Source organism: Halichoerus grypus, chromosome 2, assembly GCF_964656455.1.
Source record: "Halichoerus grypus chromosome 2, mHalGry1.hap1.1, whole genome shotgun sequence".
In the NCBI taxonomy this organism is placed as follows: Eukaryota; Metazoa; Chordata; class Mammalia; order Carnivora; family Phocidae; genus Halichoerus; species Halichoerus grypus.
In genome coordinates, this window is record NC_135713.1 from 103574194 (window position 1) to 103598649 (window position 24456).

General features: G+C 39.3%; 1 protein-coding gene across 1 annotated transcript in view; it reads left to right on the top strand.

The window, feature by feature from the left end:
• The window catches only part of ADAMTS6 (ADAM metallopeptidase with thrombospondin type 1 motif 6), a 295911-nt gene extending 272465 nt beyond the window's left edge, over window positions 1-23446 (top strand). The window contains exons 23-25 of the mRNA XM_036117447.2: window positions 5375-5551; window positions 7988-8144; window positions 20316-23446. Of these exons, the coding sequence (XP_035973340.2) occupies window positions 5375-5551; window positions 7988-8144; window positions 20316-20425 (444 nt within the window). The 3' untranslated portion in view covers window positions 20426-23446. The remainder of the gene's footprint in view (window positions 1-5374; window positions 5552-7987; window positions 8145-20315) is intronic.
• The last annotated feature ends 1010 nt before the right edge of the window (window positions 23447-24456 follow it).

Consider the following 24456-nt stretch of genomic DNA (forward strand, 5'->3'; position numbering starts at 1 on the left):
CTAATGAAGCCACGGCTTTCCCATTTCCCATAATCTAGCTTCACTCTTGGGATCACCCATGCTATGTTGGACTTAAATGGTTTTTTCTTTTTGCCCTCTCTTGGCAAATAACTTTTAAAAGCATTGCTGCATACTGTGGATGGGCTCCAGCAATCCTAAGCCATTCTTTTGATGTATTGGAATAGTTTCTTTTGACTCCCACAGAGTAGCCACTGAAAAAGGTCTGTTTCTTGTACTTACTCTGGCATCATACTCAATTGCTTTTATAGGACTTACATTCAGGTAGCATTACCTAAGAAGGAATGGGGGGGGAGCGATGGAAAGGGTGGAAAACCTACCTACAGGGGACTGTGCTTTGTTTTCGAAGACAGTGGTGATATCACCTGGCTTATTCCTAGGTTCTACTCTGGTGCTATAACCAAGTGAATTAAACCTACCTCTCTGGAGAGAACTCAGTCTAACCCCAAACTGTTAACATTTCTATCCTTTACAAGTGAGAGCCAAATTGTTTTCCCTGGTGAGGTTTCAAGTACTTTTCTCTGCAAAATATGTTTTTGCTTTTTAATCATTGATCACTAAAGCTAATGCATAAATGCATCTGTCATAAAAATTACCTCCTATATCCCACTGAGGTGAAAACACACACCAAATGTTCTGGTCAGATTTTAAAGTATTGTGAAATTTTGATTATATGAATGAATAGGAAAAATAGGTATTTACCTGCAATAAAGAAAAGTAGTGAGAAATAATTTTACTAAAAAATGGATTGTCCACTGAAATAGTATCTTCCTAAATGTTGCCAGTATGGAGAACTAATCATAGCTTAAAATACTAAAATTGAATTTCCTATCTATCCTACATGTTTTTGCCTATCTCCCTAAAGTCAGAAGTACTCTTCTTTTCATATTTTATCTCAATTTATTTTTTAATAATTATTTTTATTTTATTTTTTTTTAAGATTATTTATTTATTTATTTGACAGAGAGAGAGATAGCGAGAGCAGGAGCACAAGCAGGGGGAGTGGGAGAGGGAGAAGCAGGCTTCCCGCGGAGCAGGGAGCCCGATGCAGGGCTCGATCCTAGGACCCTGGGATCATGACCTGAGCCGAAGGCAGACACTTAACAACTGAGCTACCCAGGCACCCCTATTTTTTAATAATTAATTAGTGTTTCTTGTGTGTTCTCATGACTTTGTTTTTGCTGATGCTAAGAGCTATAGTGTGGATCAGAAGGCCTAGGATTTAGTTTCCGCTCTACCAGCTACCTATAATTTATTGTGAGAATGAATGGGATGGATTTTGATGTTTATAGCTATGCTTTCATCTAAAAAAATGAATTTTATGACTGAACTACGTATTCAATGTCTAATTGTTACCAATGAATTTTAGTGTGTTGTAAAAAATATGTAAAAATATACCCTTTATGGGGGCAGAGACCAATGATTATTTCTGAAGAATGCTCTGAAGCACTTATAATTAAGTTAATACCTATTAATCATATACATAATCATGGCTACATCTTGCTTTCCTAAAATTTCTTATTTTTTTAGATAGTTAAATAAAACTGGAGCTGTCAGATGGATAAACATATTTATCAGAAGGCTAGAGAGATGAAATGTAGGCTATATAAAGCAGAAGGAAGAAGTAAAAATAAAAACAAGCTGAGGGACATCTCTGCTTAAACATCTCTGACCTAAGGTCAAAATAATTTGCTGGATAGAGTTCTCCTCGATTGAAGCTGGTCTAAGTGGCATCCCTATGCCTTTACTGTTTTTTTACTGGTCTAAGTGGCATCCCTATGCCTTTACTGTGTGTGGCACTGGGCTGGCACCGGAGAATACCGCATGTGAGTGTGGAGAGATGAATCTGAAGAGGTAAGCGTAGCCTTCCTAGCAGGGTATAGTAAGCATATTTAGAGTCTGAATTTTTATCTTGAAGACAATAGCAAGCCATTGAAGGATGTTTTTGTTTTAATCACAAGAGCATATAATTGGATTTGTGCTTTGGAGAGTGAACTGAGGTAAGAGCAAGAAACAGGAGAATTTTTAAACATTTAATTTTTTTAAAAAATTTTATTTATTTCAGACAGAGAGACCATTAGCAGGGAGAGGGGCAGAAAGAGAAGCAGGCTCTTGGCTGAGCACGGAGCCCCATGTGGGGCTCGATCCCAGGACCCTGGGATCATGACCTGAGCCGAAGGCAGATGCTTAACCAACTGAGCCACCCAGGTGCCCCTAAACATTTAATTTTATAATCTCCCTTAAGAAGTACAATATTTGCAGAGAGCAGAGTTGAGGCTTTGGCCACAGACATGTAGTATTTGTGGCTAGATCTGCAGGGGTCAGGGCCGGTGTATTTATTGAATCAGAAACTGGCAGAAATGTAGTTTTCAGTCATTCATTATTTTGAGAATCCGGTTGATTATCTCTACTTCTAGTGCGATGGGATGGAATATCCTTAGCTTATTTAGTGGAGTTGGGCTGTAATTTTCTAAAATTATTTTTTGCCTCAGTAGAAGTTGTCATTGTATGCTGCTCAGTTTTGTGTATAATCGCATGTTGTCCCACAGAGAGTTTGTGTCTCTGTACATTTACATTTCAGAGCTTTGTTCTGGTAGAAACTTGCTATCTGGATTTATCTGTAAATCTTGCTCAGTGCTTCAGTTTCTCACCTGTAGAGTGGGTGTGAAAATAGTACTTCATAAGGTTTCTGTGAGGATCAGGTAGAGTATGACATGCAAAGTATTTACAACACTGCCTGGTGCTTAATAAATATTAGTGTTGCTTTCTCTTTTTATTCTTCTCCCTGTTAATACCAGTGTTATTTGTTTTGGTTTGGTTTTGGTTTCTTGGGCACTTCTAGACACAAATGAATGAATTGTCTATCATTGCATTGTCTGGCTCCGCTAATTGTAAGCAGGACTTTGGCATAGGCTCTTAGCAAAGACTGCTAGATATTACCACATTCTTCAAATAATAGCAGGAGCTTCTTGCTACTGGAAAAAGATATCCAAATAAGCAAACGGCATATGTCCCCAGCTTTAATATACATATATATGCTTTTAAAATGTAAAGGGAGAGGACAGTGGCACAAGTGTATTTATTAATAAATGTTGCCAATATATAGAACTAATCATAGCTTAAAATACTAAAATTGAATTTCCTATCTATCCTACATGTTTTTGCCTATCTCCCTAAGGTCAGAAGTACTCTTCTTTTCGTACTTTATCTCTTATTTTTTAATAATTAATTAGTATTTCTTGTATGTTCTCATGACTTTGTTTCTGCTGATGCTAAGAGCTATAGTGTGGATCAGAAGGCCTAGGATTTAGTTCCTGCTCTACCATTTGCTATCTGTTTCACCTTAAGTTGCTTAAGCTTTCCTTATCTGTAACTGTTCTCAAAAACTTGTATGAGAATAATGTATTTGAAAGTGTTTTGTGAACTGTGAAATGCTAATGAAATGTCAGGTTAGTAGTGTTATTATTGATGATAATATTAAGCATTAAGAAAGTGACAGAAATCCTCTAAAGCTTTGGCTTCTAACACTGGTGGATGGTGGAGGAGACTTGGGGCAAAGTCAGGAAGACTAGACACAAGTGGGAATCAGGGCTTTATTAATTCTACAGAAGACATGATTGCAGGAGATGATTGCATGTCTTGGATTCTTGAAAAATGAAGTGTTGGGATTGTTGTGATGGTTCCATGAGATAATAATTGCAAAGTACATAGTGTAATGCCTAACATCCAGGAGACAGTAGGAGTTAGCATTAGGTCTGCCATTTAATAGCTGCATGACTTTCTACCACTTCTCTAGACCGTTTCCTCATTTTAAAAACAGCGTAATAATTGCCATCTGACAGGATTTTTGTGAAGACTATGTAAATTATAGCACTTAGCACGACACTTGGTATATACTATGTTTATTAAATGGTAGCCGCTATTATCATAATTCTTTTTAGTAGTGGTTAACTAACAGAAGTGACAGCAGCATTGCCATTGTGTGTGGCACTGGGCTGGTACCGGAGAATACCGCATGTGAGTGTGGAGAGATGAATCTGAAGAGGTAAGCGTAGCCTTCCTAGCAGGGTATAGTAAGCATATTTAGAGTCTGAATTTTTATCTTGAAGACAATAGCAAGCCATTGAAGGATGTTTTTGTTTTAATCACAAGAGCATATAATTGGATTTGTGCTTTGGAGAGTGAACTGAGGTAAGAGCAAGAAACAGGAGACCTGTTAGAAAGCCAGTGCAACATTACATGAAGGAAATGACGTTTGTCTGAAGTAAGGTTAGTGACAGTGGAGACAGAAATCAACAGATGTGAGAGAGATATAGGGGCTCCACACTCAGCAGGGAGTCTGCTTGAGGACTCTCTCTCCCTCTCCCCTGCATCCTCTCTCTCTCTCTCTCTCTCTCCCTCCAAAATAAATAAATAAATCTTTTTAAAAAACTACAAGCTACTGGAAGGTAGAGATCATCTTATTCATTTTTATATCCCCTTCTCTTCAGTGTAGTGTAGCTCTTACAGTAGATCTGGAAAATATCTTTTTCTTTCTTTTTTTTGAATGAAAGGTATAGAAACAGGGTTTCCAGATGTTATGGGTAAGGTCGTCCCTTGACTGAGAGGAAGAACAGATTTTAAGGAAGGGTTCAGACATGTAGGGGAGAAAGTTGGGGACTTTAGTCAGTCACCATGTTTAATAGGTGACTCTAGAAAGAGAACATTCCAATTAACGTGGAGAAGAGGTAAATAATAGACTTTGTGACATCTTTTCCTCAGTATGAAGATCAGACTGGTCCAACTAAAGAATAGGCAAATTCATTATGTTTTGGGAAATTCATTGTGGACAGGGGAAAGTCCAGAGATTTTCTGTGCAATAAACCTTCACCAATGGCCATGTATTCTTAGTTACCACACTCTAAGAAAACACACCTCAGTCAACCCCTAGCTTGCTTCACAAAGATGAGTTCTCATGGTCTATGAATAACATAAGGATTCTTTTCAGAAGACTACACCCAGCAAGTAGGAAACCAAGGATTCCACATTCCAAAAATTAGCAGAATCTTATCACAGCTGAATGTGGCCCAAGGATAGGGAGGAATCAAGGAATAAACCTACCCACAATAAAAGAAGAAAATAAGTTAGCCAAGAAAAGCAAACTTTGGGTTTAGCTCTTGAAGTCCTTAGGGAAAAAGATAAAAGTACTTCTGCTTAAAAACTTAAGGAGTTTTCATATCTGAAAGACTTTGCCCCGAATTTAGTGTATATACATATTGTATACCCAAACACATTTACTTCAAGAAAGACTTTCCTCCAATTTTCCTCTATCTTTATTTAGTACACTGTTATTCATTAGTATTTGTTTCATTTCCAGTGCACTCCCAAATGTGGTCCAGGATTCAAGCATCGGATTGTTCTGTGCAAGAGCAGTGACCTCTCTAAAACATTCCCAGCTGCACAGTGTCCAGAAGAGAGCAAACCCCCTGTCCGTATCCGCTGCAGTTTGGGTCGCTGCCCTCCTCCTCGCTGGGTGACTGGAGACTGGGGCCAGGTAAGGCAGTTGGACTGGGGGGCTCCTGCTGAAGCAGCACCTTGAGACCCTTGAGTTTCCTGACTGGGTCATTATGAGGGCTCAAGAGATGAGTAATACTGCTGAGAAATCTAGGTATGAGATACAAGAATGAAAAAAGGCACATGCAGGAGCCGCCACACATAGACTAAGTAGCTGTGTCTCTCCCACCCCCACACACTTTCGAACCTACTCCTTGGATCTTAACATTTTAACTTAGAATGGAAAAAGAAGTAGTCTATATGGCCAGATATTTGAGCAAGCCAACAAAACTTTGGATTCTAGTCCCATCTCCCAACTACTTCAAGAACGAATCAGTTAATACCAGTGTCTTAACTTTCCCACTTGCAAAGTAGCTCCTCTTAACTTCACAGAAAAGGTATGGGGATTAGGTTGATTACCTGATTGACAGTATTTGCAATACTATTAAGATTTATTCTTCAGTGGGTTTATCTGAGGGACATCATGAATTGGGAAGCCAGTATATAGGGCTTTTCATATGTATTTTTATTAGACTCATTTTATGTTCTTACATTTTTTCTTTCTTTAGTCTCACTTACTTTTAAATTGTGTTATATTGCAGAAGGCCACCTTAAATCCTTTTAAAACAAATTGGTATATTTGAATACAAGGAAAATTGAGTATTATTCCTTTGAATGTCAAAAAGGAAATCTATTAGGTTACATTAAAAAATAATGCTCCAGAAAGTAAATTTCTAGACAGTTATTGCCCTTTTCCTGTGGTCTTATAATTAACCTTGTAGCTAGTTGTTTCCTAAAATCTGAGACCCAAATCATGGCACATAACTATACCAGTATGATTTTGTGTGTGCTCTGGACTGGACCTGCCATTACTTCTTAAAAATGGCATTGCATAGAAGTAGTTAGTAAAATTCTGGCCAAACTTCAGTATTTCTAGAGTATAGCAGTATCTACAGACCTCTTTCATTACATTTAGGCAAGGGCAAAAGATTTTCAGTCTCCATTAAGGCAAATAAATATACTTGCTCTGTGCTCAGTCAGCCTTGTGGGTAAACAAAAAAAAGTATGATCATAAAATAGTTAACATTTGCATTTGTATAACAAATAATTAATAATTTACATTTGTATAGCAGTATTTAATTTATAAAATACTTAAGTGGAATACACATGATAAGGTTAAGCATTATAAGCAATTATGTGTGTCTCTGTGGAAGTGTAACTCTTTCATAATATGGAATTGATATCCTATTAAAGAATCAGTACAGACATGCTCTCCTAATTTTTATTTAAACCAGGTAGACGTTTCCTTCCTTACATATTCTTTGTTGCAATGCACTATTATATAAAGGTCAGTTGAAAGTTTTTGCATTTTAGTGATTTTCCCAAATTTACAGTAATCAATTTCAGATTATTCTTTTAAATTGTCAAGTCCTTTTCTTCTCATCTATATTTTAAGTTCAGTTTCCTAAAATTAAAATTAACTGGTAAAAATACATTGTCAAGGATGCTTTAATACATTTTTATGGTCCATTTGTTTGTCATTTTGTATTTAAACATTTTTTTAATGAATGAGTCTATGAATATCCTTGCAAGTCCTGTAAGTGCTTTGAGAGTTTTTTCAAATAAATTCAATGGGGCCTCGGTTTGTTTACCTTGTAAACATCACCATCACCTGTCTTGGCACTGGCTAGCTCATCTCCTTGATCCCAAGTCTCACAGCTTTGCTGGTATTCCGGGTGGCAGGCCCAAAGGGTAGACCCGCTTCATTCTTCAGCCTGGACAGCTGATTAGTCCCAGCTGAAACTAAGTCACTCTGAGAGTAACTTCAATTCTGAAGTAACTGAATTACTAAGTAGATGAAAAAGGAGAGAGAGACATGCTACTTGGTTCACATTTGTGTGACTGACAATACCTGAGAAAACTCAAGGTACTTATTTAAGCTCTTTTTTTTTTTAACTGGTCCCCGTCACCATCCTGCACAGCAGTCACTGCTCTTACACTGAACTCACATTTTGATCAGATTCACAGCGCTCCAGTAGACCATCAGATTGCTTGCCCATAAGCCTATAATAAATAGGGAGCACAAGGGATGTCCAGCATTAGAATCTCTAATTATTACCCTACTTCATCATGAGGGTTTTCTTACTATACTCCTGTGACAGTTCACCTGCTTGGAACTGTTAGAAAAATAGCCCAAGAAATCTCTTGTTTCCTGGGAATGATATTGCTTCCATTTTCTAGGGTCATCACATGATCTAATAATTTCTAAACCAATTCTAGAGGAGAATGACTTAATCATACACCTCTCAAGGATGAACTTCACATGGGCTTTAAAAGCTGATATATATATATGGTATTTGAAAAGATATAGTATCTTTTTACCTCCTGAAAATCATTGAGATCAGTATTTTGTTTCTGTCTGTGTCTTTGGGTTTAGTGTTCCGCTCAGTGTGGCCTTGGCCAGCAGATGAGGACTGTGCAGTGTCTCTCCTACACTGGACAGGCATCTGGTGACTGTCCAGAAACTGTTCGGCCCCCATCGATGCAGCAGTGTGAAAGCAAATGTGACAGTACCCCCATTTCCAATACTGAAGGTGAGTTTCCCATGGAGAAAGGGCCTGTGGCCCCTAGTGACCCACGTGTACTGGTTCCCAGGGTTTGAAGAGCCCCATAAAGCCACCGTTGTAATGTGGTTTGTATAGAGCTTTTGTGAAAGCTGCATGTTTACTGGATGTGATAAGGAAACCTGCATTTTCCCCCCGACTCTGACACTAACTACATGACCTTGATAAGTCACTTAACCTTTCTGGAGCTAAGTTTGCTTATCTATACAATGAGAGATTGGAGTGGGTGACCTCTAAGGTCACATCCAACCTAGCATTCTGTTTGACTTGTGCCAAAATAGAGAGATGATTTCTAATGAACCACAGTTTGAAGTGAAAACTTCTGTTTCTTTTTGGATAGAACAATGGATCTCTACCATCATGAAGATTAAAATTCATGCTTGTTATACATATAATGAAAGCATATGTTTGAAACTATTTGTGTTTCAAATGCTAATTTTCTCATTGTAGAAAAGAAGAAAAAGATAATTAGGTAGCTGTTTATAGAGGAAGACAAAGGTCTTTGGGCTCTGAAATTTCTCTTAGTATTGGGCAATCTGTTTATTAATAGCAGATGCCAGCCGAAATCCTGAATTTTCTTATATCTTATTTCAATAAATATATCTTGCCTATTCAGTTAGGCATTCATTTAAAATTTCCTGAATGCTACTATATAAGAAACACTGTAACAAAATCATGGGAAGTATAAAGACAAAAATGGCATAGTCAGGAAATTCAAACTGCCGCGTCATATGAAAATAGAGCCATGCTCAAATACAGCACAAGAACATCTTGAAGCTACTAACTTAAATTATGTAGGAAACTCAGTTATAGGGCTCTGCTCAAAACAAAAGTAGAGAACTATCCTGAACATAATTAGTTAATATTTTTCAAATGAAAATTATGTGTTCATGAACCTATTAAGAAGAGATCTATTCCTTTTGATCAAATGTATCCGGTTTAAAGGATTTTTTAAAAAATTACATTCACTATTTTAAAATGTTTCCTTAAGAATTTTATTTTAGGAGGAGCAATCATCTTGTATGACAGGATGCAGAGAACTTGCGTCTTTGCAAATGTGCTGGTTTTTATATCTGAGCCTCAACACAATATCCTTACTGTATAAGTTACTCTTTCAGATAAATATAGCCTTATCCTACACCAATTCAAAATCACAATTTTAATTTGCAAAATCTCTGGCTCTGATGTCATCTACTTTTTTGTCCCTTTGATAAGGGACATTCTAGAAATCTAGCTTTTCTTCTCTTAAGAAAGACTCAAAATCCATGACAAACCAAAGTATTTTTCTTAGCAAAACAATCTCTTTTCAATGATCTAAATAAAAATATCTCTCTTGTATAAGACCAGCGAACAACTTTATCTATTATAAATTATTAGCAAATAATCACATGGGTCTGGAGGTCCATTTTTCTTTCTGAGGTGGAAGATAAAAGGTTGAGGTGGAAAAGAGGATATAACTGTCATATTAAATTACTGTGTGTTGGATATTATGGTAGGCCCTTTATATTTATTACCCGCCTTATATATCTCATAGACATTAATATCTGTGTATGTGTGTGTGCGTGCATGCACATGCATGTTATAATTATGACAAGAACCTTCCAAGAGTTGGTATCACTGATGAGGAAACTGAGGCACAGAGGATGATAGTAACTTGCCCAAATTATAAGACTAGGAAGTAGTGACTTAGGATTTGAACCCAGATTTGGCAGAGCCCAAGGACATGTCAGTTTCAACTACATTTTTATGCTATTCTTAATTCACTCTTTAAGTAGGGTATTTTAACATGAAAACAGGGCTTCTGATTATAAAGTAGCAACACTTCTAGCATGACCATTGTCCTGAGTCAAAAGATTCGGGCTCAGTCATTGCTGAAACAACTGGCTTTTTAACATACCCACAGCAATATATATGTTAAAATTCTGTTTATAGCTTCATTTTAGGCGTTTTAGTAATTCCCCCAAAAGCTTTTCTATGGTGGCTAATTATTATACATAAGCTTCACAGTTGGAGATGCAAATTTTTCAGGGTGGGCAAAATACCATTTGCAACTGGACTGACTTCTGCCTTAAAGAAATTCTCTTAAGATGGATAGGTGTTAATCTGAGGTTTTTTGAATATTTGGAGAAATACCTCATGGTCATTTAATCTGCCTGGCCAAATCACTTTTTATTAATATTAATTTGAAATAAGCAGTTAACACAGTATTTTTAGCCTTCTTAGTAAAGGAGGAAACTTTTAGGAAATTATTAATTCCTGCAAAATATGACTAATCTTAGAACTATTATTCCCTAAAGCTGCTGACTCATTGAAAAGAAAGAGGATCGCTCTTACAAAATTAGATTTGAAGTGGGTATGTCTGTCATAACTTGTTTTGTGTTCTCTTTGGCTTCCCAGTAGCATATATTGAATACATTTAAATACCTGAAACTATCCATTCATTTCATCAGCAGCTAATTATTGAATGCTTGTTGTGGCCAGCTTTGGCCATTCATTATGGAAAATTCAAGCGCATTTATAAGTTCATAGTCTTACAGGGAAGATACTTAAGAAAAAAAAAAGGAAGGTAGAAGGTGTTATGTGGAGCAGTTGACATAGTGCTATGAGAGTTGAAATGGAAGACCAATGACTTTAACCTTTTAGATCAAGGCAAGCTTCATAGACTAAAGTGGTCTGTGAACCAGCTGTAATATGTAGTTGGAAAAATAACCAAGTGTGTGCCCTGGGAAAAGAGGATGAAATGGTTGAATTAAATCATAAGTTGTCATTCATAAAGATATGAAATGGGCAGATAACATGGATTTCAAAAGAGAAGAGGTTCTTGCATGAAATTAATATGAGTAATCTTATATGATTTCTGGGGGTCGCCTGGGTGGCTCAGTCAGTTGAGCATGTGCCCTCGGTTCAGTCATGATCTTGGGGTTCTGGGATCGAGCCCCTCATTGGGCTCCCTGCTTCTCCCTCTCCCTCTGCCCTTCCTTCCTGCTCGTGCTCTCTCTCTGTCTCTCTCTACTCAGTTCTCCAGCTTCATAAGCCATTCCCATGATACCAGGACACACCCTTGCAGATGACAATGTTCAAGGCCAAATAAAAGACGTGTTTTTTTTAAAAAAAAGATTTTATTTATTTATTTGACAGAGACACAGCGAGAGAGGGAACACAAGCAGGGGGAGTGGGAGAGAGAGAAGCAGGTTTCCCGCAGAGCAGGGAGCCCGATGCGGGGCTCAATCCCAGGACCCTGGGATCATGCCCTGAACTGAAGGCAGACGCTTAACGACTGAGCCACCCAGGCACCCATAAATAAAATCTTTTAAAAATAAATAAATAAATAAATAATACGAACTTCTGAAAATCAGACCAGGGAGAGAAGAGATGCCTGTTACTAAGGGAGAGTTGGGAGACAAATCTGGTACTGGGGGAAGGAGTAGGCTCTGGTTACTGCAGGAGAGTAGAAGACCCCTTTCTTCCCAGCAGAATCAGGTTCTCTTGACTGTTAGTGGGAGGCTACTAGTAACTAGTTCAGCTCTACCTGAAGACAGAGTAGGACTAAGGGAGATCCCTTAGGATCTAAAATACATGGGGTCTCTGTGGGTGAAATGGATAGAATCTTGAGAATTGTTTTAATAGCCACAGTTTAGGAATTGGTTCCCATTCTAACATTTTCTTATGAAAATAATAAAAAGTTTCAAACATAACAGCAAAGTTGAAAGAATTGTACAATGAACACCCACCATCTGGATTCCAGCATTAATATTTTCCTGAGCTTGATTTATCACATATATATCTATCTGTCCATCCCTCAAGGTAATGGTTTTTAAATAATGCGCTCCATTCACCCAACCATTATTATTTACTTAGTAAATGTTACTGACTATGTGCCAGGCACCTAGACTATGAAAGGAATATGACAAGGTCTTTGTCCTCAGAGGGAGCACAGTTTAGTGGAAGTGGCAGCAAATAACTTTCACAATATGGGCAGTACTCTAACAGAGTACAAAGAAGTCACCATGAGTACACAGAGGAGGGGGTAATCAGCAGAAGCATCATGGAGAAGGCAAGCTTAAGTGGGGCACTGGACGGTATGAAACAATTTGCCAAGAAGACATGGAAATGCTGGGCATTCCTGGCAGAGGACGAGTATGTGCAGTCATGGGGGCATGGAGGTAGCTCAGTATGGGAGCAGTGGGTTGGCAGATGAGCAGGCAGTGGAGATGTGGCTACAAAGAGAGACGTAGGGACTTGGTTTTGGAGGTTCCTGCATGCAGTGGAAGACAGGACTCTATCTACAAGTTCTGGAGAACAAGTGAAGGAAATTGGGGAGTGACATGCTTGGGATGGCAGGCATGTGAAGGGGCAGAGGGAGGTCAACCTTGTGTGGATGAAGAGTCCAGGCTTGAGATGATGAAGGCTTGAACTAAGGCAGATATAGTAGAAATCAGAAGGAGAGTAATGCATTAGAAAAAAGAATAAAATGGAAAGGAGAATAAAAAGAACCTGATGAACAATCATACATGGGGATGAGAGATTTGGAGGTGTCCAGGATGACTCCCATTTAGATTTTGGTTACTGGGTAGTATAAATCATGATAAGGAATTTAGGGATCTATAAGGGAGTTAGGCACATTCATCCCCAAAAGCTATAATAAAATAATGGAATTTGAGTAAGATTTTTAAAAATAAAAATGAAATAAACAATGGAAAGAGATTGAAGAAATGGAGGGGGGTTAAAACAACAAGAATAATAAGAGAATGAAACTAAGAAGTGGAGCATCAAGATATTAAAAATAAACAGTAAGAGGGAAATAGGAAAAGTAAGAAGGGAGATACAATTTGCCATATTCAACATCGGCTTTAGGTTTTTAATTCTTGAAAGCCTTCAGTGAAGAGTTAAAGCATTATAGACTTGATTTTGACAGACCGCCATCATGAAGGTAACTCTATGTTGCTACCAAGAGTGAATTATAGACACACTGGGTATCACTGCATCTAAAGTACTACTCAGAGTAATTTTTTAAAGTACATCTGACAGCTGGGACTATCCTACTCAAGCTTACCTGAAATTCTATCCCAAATGCCATTTTATTCACCTTTATACAGTTTCAGGTTCCCTTGTAGCTTAAATGATAAGTCTTTTCAGCCTCTCAATAGCACAAGGCACTCTGTCATCTAGTATTTATTACTGTCAGGTAATAATTCCTGGTGTGCCATGAGCTGGTAACCAACCCAGGAAAGGTATGGTTAGTGTGCATTGGTTTACTGGCCCAGGCTAACAGTGGCTTTGGTGGGTCTCAGTCCCCCTCAAATGAACAACTCAGAGAAAGCCTGAACAGCTCCAGAAATCTCATAGGACCCCCAGAGCAAAACAGCTACTGCATGTGAGGTTTAAAGTGGCATCTGATGTGTTAAAACCAGTGAAAGAAACAATGAAGGTCATTTGAAGACTTTGATTTCAAGGAGGTGAGGAAGAGTTTTTTTTTTTTTCCTTTGACATTTTAAAAAGCTCATAATGCACCTTAGCAGTCAGGTTCACATTCCTGGCTGTCTGGTTTATAGAGAACTGTGGGGTTTGTGTTGGGATCATACCACCTTGAGGATGAATGTGGGAGGCATCCAGGGAGTAAGACTGGGTGTAAAGAGAAACTGAGAAAACACAGAGAGAAAGGAATGGCTTAGTCCATGGTGAGATGAAATTGGAATCAAGTTTTATAGTTGATATCATCTTGCTTCGAGAATGAAAAGTTGGTGGGCTGTTCGCACTGCAATGAATAATGTCAAGTTCCCAAATGAAACTTGTTAGTTCATCATTTTCCAGTCTGCCTATCTAACGTATCAAGTACAATTTTTTCAGGAAAAATCCTGAGTTCACACCCCTCACCCCTGACTCCTACACCACACATTCACATGCACAGCCTTTGCCATCTCACCTCTCACTAGGCTCTGCATCTCCCTGGGCAGTTTGACAGAGGCACAGCTGGTTGCACTTTTGTAATCCAAAAGATAGACCCTAAAGTGCTTAAGTCATAACTCTCTACTTACTGTGTTCTTTCTCTGAATCTCATAGTTTACAGGCACACAGGGTGTGCATTAGAAAGATGCTGAATGGTCCATCTGGTCATGAGAGGATATGTCCCTATGTACCCCAGGTTACTCCAATGATAGCCAGCCTTTGTAGCGTTTTATGAAATAAATGCAAGAGCACTACATCTCAGGAGTTGCTCTTGTACTCCTTAGACCAAGTGAAGCCTTCAAAGTCACAATGAAGCTGAATCCAATTGCATCCTAAATTTATAAGCCTCTGTTCATGGTGAGTATTTTGAAATCGTGTCTTTTAGGCCAGAGATTTGAAAGATTAATGTAAAGCATCTGGGGGAAAACCCACTTGCACATCAATGATAAGTAGATTCATGTGTTGCCTATGAAACAGGTTGTCTTATTTTATCATTCAACTCTACCAAAACCCAGATTACCAGTGAGACCCACTCTAGCATACGTGGCAGGTTACTTCAGATTCTAATAATGGGTCTAGTTCACATCATGGGGGCTGGGGATTGGCTTTCAGCCCTCGATATACTCCCAAGTGTCCCTGAGAAGAATTAAGGAATACTCCATAAATTGTTCTCCCCACTAGAAATATCTGGCCTTGGGTAAAGTGAAATTTTATTTTCAGGGAGAGGTGGGATGTAAAAAAGGAGAGACTAGTTAGGTCCACAAAATATTTCCTAGAAACCACTGGGTAGGACCTCTCACCCTTCCCATGGCCTCACAAGAGAAAAGGTAGAATGAGTGTCTTATCTTTCTCTTCCAGGACAGTAGTTAGCTGGTACATGATGATGGCAGAAGCGAAAAGTCAAGCTCCTTCATCTTAAAATCCTTGCTGGCTTAGATTCCACTACTTAAAAAGCATTAGATATAAGCGTATCTGTATGAAGAAAATGATAGTGAAGACCAAACCTTCCAAATAGATTAATTACAGAGTAATTATATTACAAAAAGATTCTACCTAAAGGATTCCTTTTAATAGGTCTCCTAGTATAATAGTTTATTTACAGATTATGTATTACTTAGGTATAGAGAAGCTTTTGGTTATTAGATATTTTAGAGATTAGCTAGAAATCAGTGCCTACTGAAGAAGATCATTCAGAAACTAGAACAGAACATTTATTATTGTTTTTATTTCATCAGGAAACTGTGGTTTAAATATGCAGAGCTTTTCCAGAATGGTTTTTATCGCAAATGTAATTTACACTGTACTGTGTATTGATTCAAGGGTGAGAAGATTATTTCTTTTTTTAAGTTTTTATTTAAATTCCAGTTAGTTAACATATAGTGTAATATTAGTTTCAGGTATAGAATTGAGTGATTCGTTACTTATATTGTTTCATATTTTTAATGGCTTTGAGAATGAAGCAGGCTGGTGAATAAGTTTTATAATTAAGGCTTCTTGACTACATCAGCAGAATGTCAGTGAGTCAATTCAAGAGGTCAACAAGTCAATCCTCTCTAGGTAAGCTAAAAAAAGTGGCAGATGGGCTGAATGCCCCAGTATAATTTAAAACTTCTCCTAATATATTTAAAGATTACATTCAGCTTTCTGTAATAGTGGGGCTTTAAAACTTCTTGGTGTATCTCAAATCACCTTTCAATTATGTCATTTTACACAATTGAAGGAGGAAGGTAAAGCTGAAGAAAAGTGTTCAGGCTATTTCAAATACCTGTGACCAAGATCCCACCTTTTATTTATTTATTTATTTATTTATTTATTTATTATTTGAGAGAGAGAAAGAGCACAAGAGGAGGGAGGGTCAGAGGGAGAAGCAGACTCCTGCTGAGCAGGGAGTCCGATCCCTGGACTCCAGGATCATGACCTGAGCTGAAGGCAGTTGCTTAACCAACTGAGCCACTCAGGCGCCCTAGAACCCTCCTTTTATAAAACCCTACTCATTCTCCAGTCACCTGACTGGCTTAGTGGAGCATGTAACTCTTGATCTCGGGGCTGTGAGTTTGAGCCCCCTGTTGGGTGTAGGTTATTTTTTTTTTAATTCCCCTTTCTCTAAGGTGGCAGAGCAAATTTTCTGATGATAATGCCACCAAGGGTTGACTTGTGACTTTTGGTATCAGCCAAGAATAGAGAAGTCTTAACAGGCAGAAACCTTTTTGTAGTTTCATGCCAAGAATGCTGCCAAAACTGAGGGGTCCTAGCCCCAGCTCTTAGTCTGACCAGCTGTGTGACCAGCCTGGTTTTCCTAATGTTTGTGAGCTTCAGTTTTGCCATCTATGTAAATCTGATGTTTTATATACATCAAAGGATTAAATATACAAGTATGTAAAACCACCAAGCAGTTCTTGGCACATAGGAGGCCCTTAATAAATTATTTTTAATGTGATCGTTACTGAGTTAAGCTCTTGTGACATTAAAGGCTGAGAGAATGAAAGACCAGTCACAGTTGATCTTCTCTAGTAAATAGATTTCCATCAATACAAAGATTGATTCTCTCTGTCTGGGCAGTCTCTAGAAGGCAAAACCAAGAATTAGGAATGGGGTCTTCCTCAGGGATCTTCCTTTGTGCATCAAAGCTGTGTGTCCTCAGGCAGCCCCTGGGTCTCCATTTTAATGTCTCATCAAGGCCTATTGCCCCCCATCTTGGCAGCCCCAGTCCTGGCTCCTCCCCCATCTCTCCCCACCCCACCCCATTATGATTTACCTGCTCTCTGTTTAGTATCTTTTTGTTAATTTGCTTATGCATGCCAATGTGTAACCCTCCCTGAGAGTCTAGGTACATTTTGACAGGGATCCCAGAGACATAATACGCAATGGTTGATCTCAGAGGCAGATGTGTTGGTGGTGATAATGAGAGCTAACAGGCTGAGTGACTCCTCTGTGCCAGCTGCCAGGGGAGGGGGTAGGGTGGAGAGGGGCATGCGCTTTGTAAGCACTATCCCATGTGTTCCCCACTTCACCACATCCTGTGAGCAAGTCTTGTCATGTGTCTCTACTTCACAGAGGAAGAAACTGAGGCTTAGAGAGGTGAAGGAACTTGGCCCAGGACAATCAAATATGGGGAGGAAGCAGCTCCAGAATTCACCCCCAGGCCCAGCTCACTCCAGGTCTGCCACCCCTCACCACTGTGTTATGGTGCTGGGGCAGGCAAGTCGTGTGCGCTCTTGAGGAGTGCCTACCTCTCTAAGCTTGATCCTGCTCCCAGGACCCAAATGACTTCGTGCTTTCAGTCAAGCTGGTTGGAATCACCGTAATTGGCAACTAACTTGAGAGGGGTATTGGAAAGTTCAGAGAGGGACACCCTGGCAGCTGGCTTCCAGCCTACCCCGAGGCTAGACACTGCTCCTGGCCAAAGGACTGTGCTCTGGGTCTCTGCATGCTGAAGAGAGTCCTCTCATTTCCAGCACCCACCTAAGAAGCTGAATCCCAAGTTATTTATATTTGTAATAGCCTGACTGGGTGGATGGTGGGGTAATTGGAGGGAGGAACAACTTATGAATATTTTTTATTCAGTAGTTATCTGTTATGGAATCGGATTCCAAGGTCTAAATCTAAAAGAAAAATCTATGAATTTGCTTGTATTTTGCTCATCTCAGATTTTTCCTGGACCAGCAACTCTTCCAAAAATGGAGTAATGAATCTCCCAATAAAATTGAACCCCAGAAAATACTGACTTGTGTCAATAGGACAGCATTTTCTCAGTAGTAATCTAAATATTGCGTCCTCATGGAGAAAGTCAAAGGACAACTTACTGTTATCAGGTGGTACGAGGTAATAACTAATAGTGGTAATAACAGTCGTAATTCGATGTTTTACACTTATCAAGTGCTCATAAACCTTGTATGCACTGCTCCAGGTGGCATCATAGGATATACATGTTATGTGTGGAAGTGAGAACTCTCATCATCCCTGTTTACAGAGGGGGAAACTCAGGCACAGAGAGGCTGTTCAGAGTCATAAAGTCAGTAAATGAGAAAACTAGGATTAAACCAGGGCAGCCTGGCTTCTAATTTTATTTCCTTGTACTATTAAAGCAACTAATCCTCCTCTATCTGTCTATCAACTAAATCATCTTTATATTTTGGCTAAAATTTATTTTGAACTTGACGTGATCCATCAAGCCCCGCTGCCAACTCTGAGGGGTAGTCTCTGCTGGTGGGCTGCCCCATTAGGGTGGTGATTTGGAATTAAAGATGAATGATACTGTGTTGGCTTTTCTCATTTTATAAAAAAGATTTTATTTATTTATTTATTTATTTGAGTAAGAGAGAGAGAAAGCACAGAGGGAAAGTGAGAGAGAGAAGCAGACTCCCCGCTGAGCAGGGAGCCTGTGAGGGGTGGGGAGGGGGCTTGATCCCAGGACCCTGGGATCATGACCTGAGCTAAAGGACACTTAACCCACTGAACCATACAGGCGCCGTTCTCATCATTTTAATAATTGCATTACCTTGACAATATATCCCTCTTGGTAACACTGATAAAACTTTTTCCCCCCAACAAAAATATTCTTAGTCTAAACCTGTTTTGATTACTTTTTACTGGTCATGATGGAGAGGAAAAGGAAAAAAAAAATGCCAAGTGACCTCCAAATTAAAATATGTGGAGATCTTTTCACCTCAAATTCATACTTGATTCACAAAATATCATCTGATTTCTTTTTAGTACAAAGTTTAAAGAAATTTTTCTTGTCTCTCCGCCGTTCTTTCAGCCAAAACTTAAATTTACTGAGAATCCTAGTGCAGAAAGTTTCTATTCAAATTTCTAACTATTATTCTCTTTGTAAGTCAAATTGTGAGTAAGGGAGTTTGCTGGTGACAGCGTTTATGTTTGCAGAAGATTGAGGGCTCCCGTTTAAAATTTAAGTCTTTTCACTGAAAGAGCCTGGAACGTGAGATCAATAAAATTGTTACCTTACTTCTCAATAATAATGGAAAACTTTCCCATTCCTTCGCATATAATTTCTCAAGTTTATCATATGCCTTGTGTATCATGTGTATGATCTCTTAGAACTTCAGTGGATTTCTGAAACCAGGAAAAAACATGCAAATAAGCAAGCAAGCAACAACGACAAAACTGTCCTGTTACACTGAACTTCACCCAGGGTTCTGCCTGATTCTAAATACCTTCAGCAGTTTACCCAGGATGCTTCAGTATAACCACCTGGAAAAATGAGGGTGGAACTTTGATTCTGGGAGGCATATGGAAATTTAATTACTAGGTTTACAAAGTATTTTAAAATCCCCAGATAAAAGTGACCAGAGGACTAGAGAAGAATATCATTATTAGAAATAGTGGGGTTATCTGGGGGGTGAGAGGGGTGCCTAGGATCAAAGACTGGTGTGCCTTTCTCTACACTGGCCCCTTCACCCCATCTTCTGCAACCAGCCTCAAGGGGAGATGGAGAAAGAATCATTTATTCACCTTCTGGCTGCAAGAACTACAGACCTCAACTGTGGCAATTCTAGCATTGAGGAGAAAATACACATAGGAAAAAAGAAGGCCATGTCTCACTTCCAAATTAAAAAAAGACATTTCTACATGTTTCCATAACCCACAGACTGCTGCCATTTGAGGCCAACCCCTCAAAGTTTTCCTCTTTGTCTAGTGTAGTTGCTGAATCTAGGCCACTGTCAGCAATCCTTTTCATTCACCCAGGCCCATCCCCACGCCTCACAGATGCAGAGATTCTCTTGAGACATGTGTACTTTGGTATCAAACAATGCAACTCATGTTTGATTTTGGATAACCTTGCACTGCTGAATAAAATAACCCTTGAGAAAGAAGCAATAAAAGCGCTGTAAGAAAAATGACTCATGTTTCCAAGCTGTCTAAAGTGATCACTTATCCCAACAAATGGTAATTCTTTCAAGACACAGTGGGCATGTACCATACTTATAAAAGTCTGGGAGAAAAGCTTTGCAATCATTTTTTTTTTAAATTGTGTTAAAATCTATCAAAAGAATGTTTCTGGTAGGCTGTACCAGACAGGGTATGCTTAAAAACAAAAACAAAAACCACATGGATGTGGAAGCCAAGGTGGATTGGTGCAAGGGGGTCCTTGCCGAACATGCAGTCCCATTGGCTTGTTTATGCACTTGTTTATGTGCCTCTAATTGTTTTCCATTTTCTGCCCCCATTCGTTAGAGTGCAAAGATGTGAACAAAGTGGCTTATTGCCCACTGGTGCTGAAGTTCAAGTTCTGTAGTCGAGCATACTTCAGACAGATGTGTTGTAAGACCTGCCAAGGACACTGACCCACGGAAAGCCAGAGAGAGCGGCTTGTCATTTCATCGTGGAAATGCGTCCATCAAAGAGAGCCACCCAGAGGAAGAGGATTGATGGCCTTGCAAATGCATTACCCTGTGGAAAACGTAACCACTGGTCAGCCCTAGCTGACAGGATTTCAATATTATTTTAACTTCTGTGAAGTGGGATTTATTGATCCAAAGTGCTGGACACGGTATTAAGGAGGGAATGCCAGATCGGAGAGATCCAAACAACACAGGGAGACTTGCTTACTGTGGAACGTTTGTGTTCTTTCGAGTAAATCCAATAGCCTGTTTACCTCCTTGGACCATTAAGATATTTTTTATTATGGACTTAGCAATGACACTGAATCCATTTGTATTTAAAACTGTTTAAAATGTAGCTGTTATGACTTGGTCAACTATGGAAGTAAAAGAAGATTCAGAAATCTTAAGTCATAGCTTAAAAATATTTACTGTACTTTATCTCACTACAACAGCACCACAATTTAAATTCTAAAACGGGCTTTTAATTGTAATTTAAGGAGCAATTATAAATCAAAAGTAATGAAAGTTTGTATTATTTTTCTTCATTCCACTTAATTTCCTTAGGAATAATCCCCCTGTTCTGAACACTGCTGTGAGCCATATATAAACTATATTAAACCGAACAACAGTGAAGGACTTAGCTGAAGGCAGTGCATCAGTTACTGCCGCTGTGCAAGTCTATAAATTCTGTGCTAAAAGACTGTGGCCAACTTGCCATTGTGCAAGTGAAGCTGAGATTTCCATTAAAACTTTAAGAGAAAAACATTTCAATTTCATGCAGAAGCCAGACCAGGGGTACGGTAGAGCCGAAGAACCAGGCCCTTTGCTGCCATCACACAGGATGCCTCAGTTCTTCTCTGAGTCACCCCACCTCAATTGTGTTTACATCCTCAGCGGCCACAGAGCAGCTTCTGCCCCGTTGGATTGTTGCACGCGTGTTGAGCTTACTGAAATGATGCCGTGCAAAAGATAGACTGGCTCAATAACAACCAGGCAGATCCTTTTGCTGACAATTGTGATGGGTTCCAGATGTCCCTTCTTTGATATGGCAGAAGGGCATTTATTTATATGAGAGCAAGTGTGTGTGTGTGCGGGCGCTTTTGAGTGTGTGGGTTAGATGAGTGTGCTTGCACATAAGTGTGCTATTTCTGTGAGTTTTAAAGTAGGCAAGGGATAACAACCAAAGAAGAAAAACTCATGAAGCCTAAAGATCATAAAGCATAATTTTAATAGTCACTCAACCAACTACTTTGTATTTGTTATGGATACTCTGAATGGCAATTAAATGTGAAACCAAGTTTCTTGGGCAAGTCAATTCTAGAATCAAATCCAGAATCCTAAATTAAATTGACTAGCTCATATTTTCCCTATCCACAAATAATTTCGTATCAGGCTCATCAAAAGCTTCAACAGTGGGATTAAAAGAAAGGTAAAAAAAAGAGGGTACTTGTTTATGTTTTGTACTTGAACACTTGTAGCTTGCAGCAGGTTCTTGATGAATGAGCTTTGTATCCTACAGGTGTGTGCACCGTGCTACACCAACACCTCAAACTCAAACCAAATGGCTACTTTGTAAAGATACTACTTGCAGTTAAAGAGTATGTTTGACTTAAACCCGTCACTGTGTGTGCTCAGACTACATGTCAGGTGTATCGCCTACACCATGACCTAAGGTAGATGATTAGCTTTTTTCAGAAAGGAAAAGAGACTCACAGACTTCAAAAACCAACCTAAATGTCAGGTTTGCTATGGACAGTCAGCACGGGATGTTGTTCTGCACACTCAGTCGTGGTCATCCCTATTTTCTCGCCTGCTTTCTCTCTCAACACCACAGCTCACGTCCCTGAGCTTGCCAGAGAAAGCTCCTGACAATACACAGAAATTGCCAGGGCCCCTATGTATTCTGCCCTGAGAAGTCAAGCCCAAGTGCCATCTATTCAGTGAAGACGAGGCAGCCCATGAGCAGCATGGCCCCAGCACTGAATTCCCTTGGTCCCTTGCAAAGAGCAGTTAACTTGGTGCTAATGTGCCCTGGTGAAATAAATAAAAGATGAGTGGTTTCTGTGGCATTTTAGGCATAGGTTTCCTGTTAGGATCTGTTTTTCCCCACATAAATATCAGCTCATGTTTTTATTCCAAAAAGATTTCTTACATTACTGACTTAAGTCTATTCTACGCCTCACCTGGAAACTAACGTTGTGAGGACCATTGCTCTGGGCTCCCTTGACTGACGTTAGAAGAGGGGGCAGCTAGTGCCGCAAGGCCAGGAGCAGAGAGCTTCCTGGCGCAGCATCGGGTTACTCTGCTGGAAGGAACCGAGCACAGAATGTGACAGGACTAAACCTGAGTGGGGAAACAAATCGTATTCTACAGCACATCACAATACCGCTGCTAACTCTGTAGTCAACCACGTGGCTACGTGATACGCTCTCTTCCTAAATGCTAGCGATAGGATTGTCAGTGGAGGCTGAGCCACCATGGCAGGCCCTCCCAAAAGTAGCATGCTATGTGGGCTACTTAGGGAGCCCCAAGGAAACTGGTACCCCATGGCTGAGAGCAGTACCTGCCACTGGCATAAAGTCCTGCCAAAAAAAGGAAAGGTCAGGATACCCAACTGATGAAAGCCCTTGAGATACATATGACTCCCCAAACAGTCCATTTCGTTAGGAATTTTATTGGAGTGAATGTCACATAGGTATCCTTAATAATACAGAATGAAATTACCTTTGTATTATTGTGATTAGTTGTTGCTTATTATTTTATACTCAGTATTAATGTGGTACACTGTTACTTTTTTTTTTTTTGCTTTTGTAAATTATATTCTAATTTATTGCCATGTTTCCTAACACTTGTCCTACATTCATTCTCCTGCTTGTAATGAAAATGAAAAAGTCATTGTAACACTTGATGGAGTGAAATTCCACACCAGGCACAGATTTTTTTTTTAACATAGATAATTTAGTAAAAATAAAAATTCAGCTTGTAAGAATGATTCAGATGAAAGTTGTCTATTCCCTGAAAAGTTGGTGTTAAACTTGCAGTAGGGGGAATCTATCCTTTGGAATACCACACTACACTGTCCAAATTATCCAGGTAGTATCCAGGATTGAGATAATTTGTTGCATCCTTACTACCCTCCTCAGAGATTGCATTTATTTGTATTTCAGTACTATTAAATACAAGGGCTTTGGGTATTTCTAGTGGATCTCTATCCCCAGATGCCACTAGTCAGCTATTCTAACCCTAGAAAGGAAGTCCAGATAGACTCATGACTTTTTTGCCTCCCTTCTCCTTTTGCTTTCCATGTAAATTCTTTAGAATACAAGAGGATGTAATATATTTCATTGTGGAAAAGGTGTTGAACAAAAGTATTCATAACTTGAAGAAGGATTTTTCCACTCAGATTCAACAGGGAGCATAGGAACATGAGGGACATACTTTTCCACCTTCAGACATTTCCTCTGAGGCTGAACTAATGGTTCAGCCACTGCTGAGCTGGGGTGTACTATCACATGCAAAGGTAACTCAGCAGTTTTTGAAACTCAGCAACTAAAAGGAAGGTGACCCTCCTGCATGCTTAGCTATTTGACTGTGTTCATAATGACAATATCATCAATTACGTAAGAAGATGTGGAATGCCCAAGCAGGTTGTGCTTCAGTCTGCTTTCCTCCATATCCACCCACACACACATTCAATCTGATATACTAGAAGAAATCAGGTGCAGTGATTAGATAGTCTTGGGGAGTATTTCCTCAGGGTCATTCCAGGAGCCAAATGTGGCTAGAGTATTATGAATGCTCAGTGAATGAGAAGACTCTGGGACCAGCTGTATCAATTTCCCACTGCATTTGCAAAGGGGTTGGGAAAGGGGGAATAACGAGAAATAAGGTTTGCCTTAGCTTAGATTCCTCAGATGCGAGTCTATCTGCTCATCTACAGTTGTTTTTAAGCTTCCAGTTAACTGTTTTCTCCCTTCGAAATATCTAAAGGG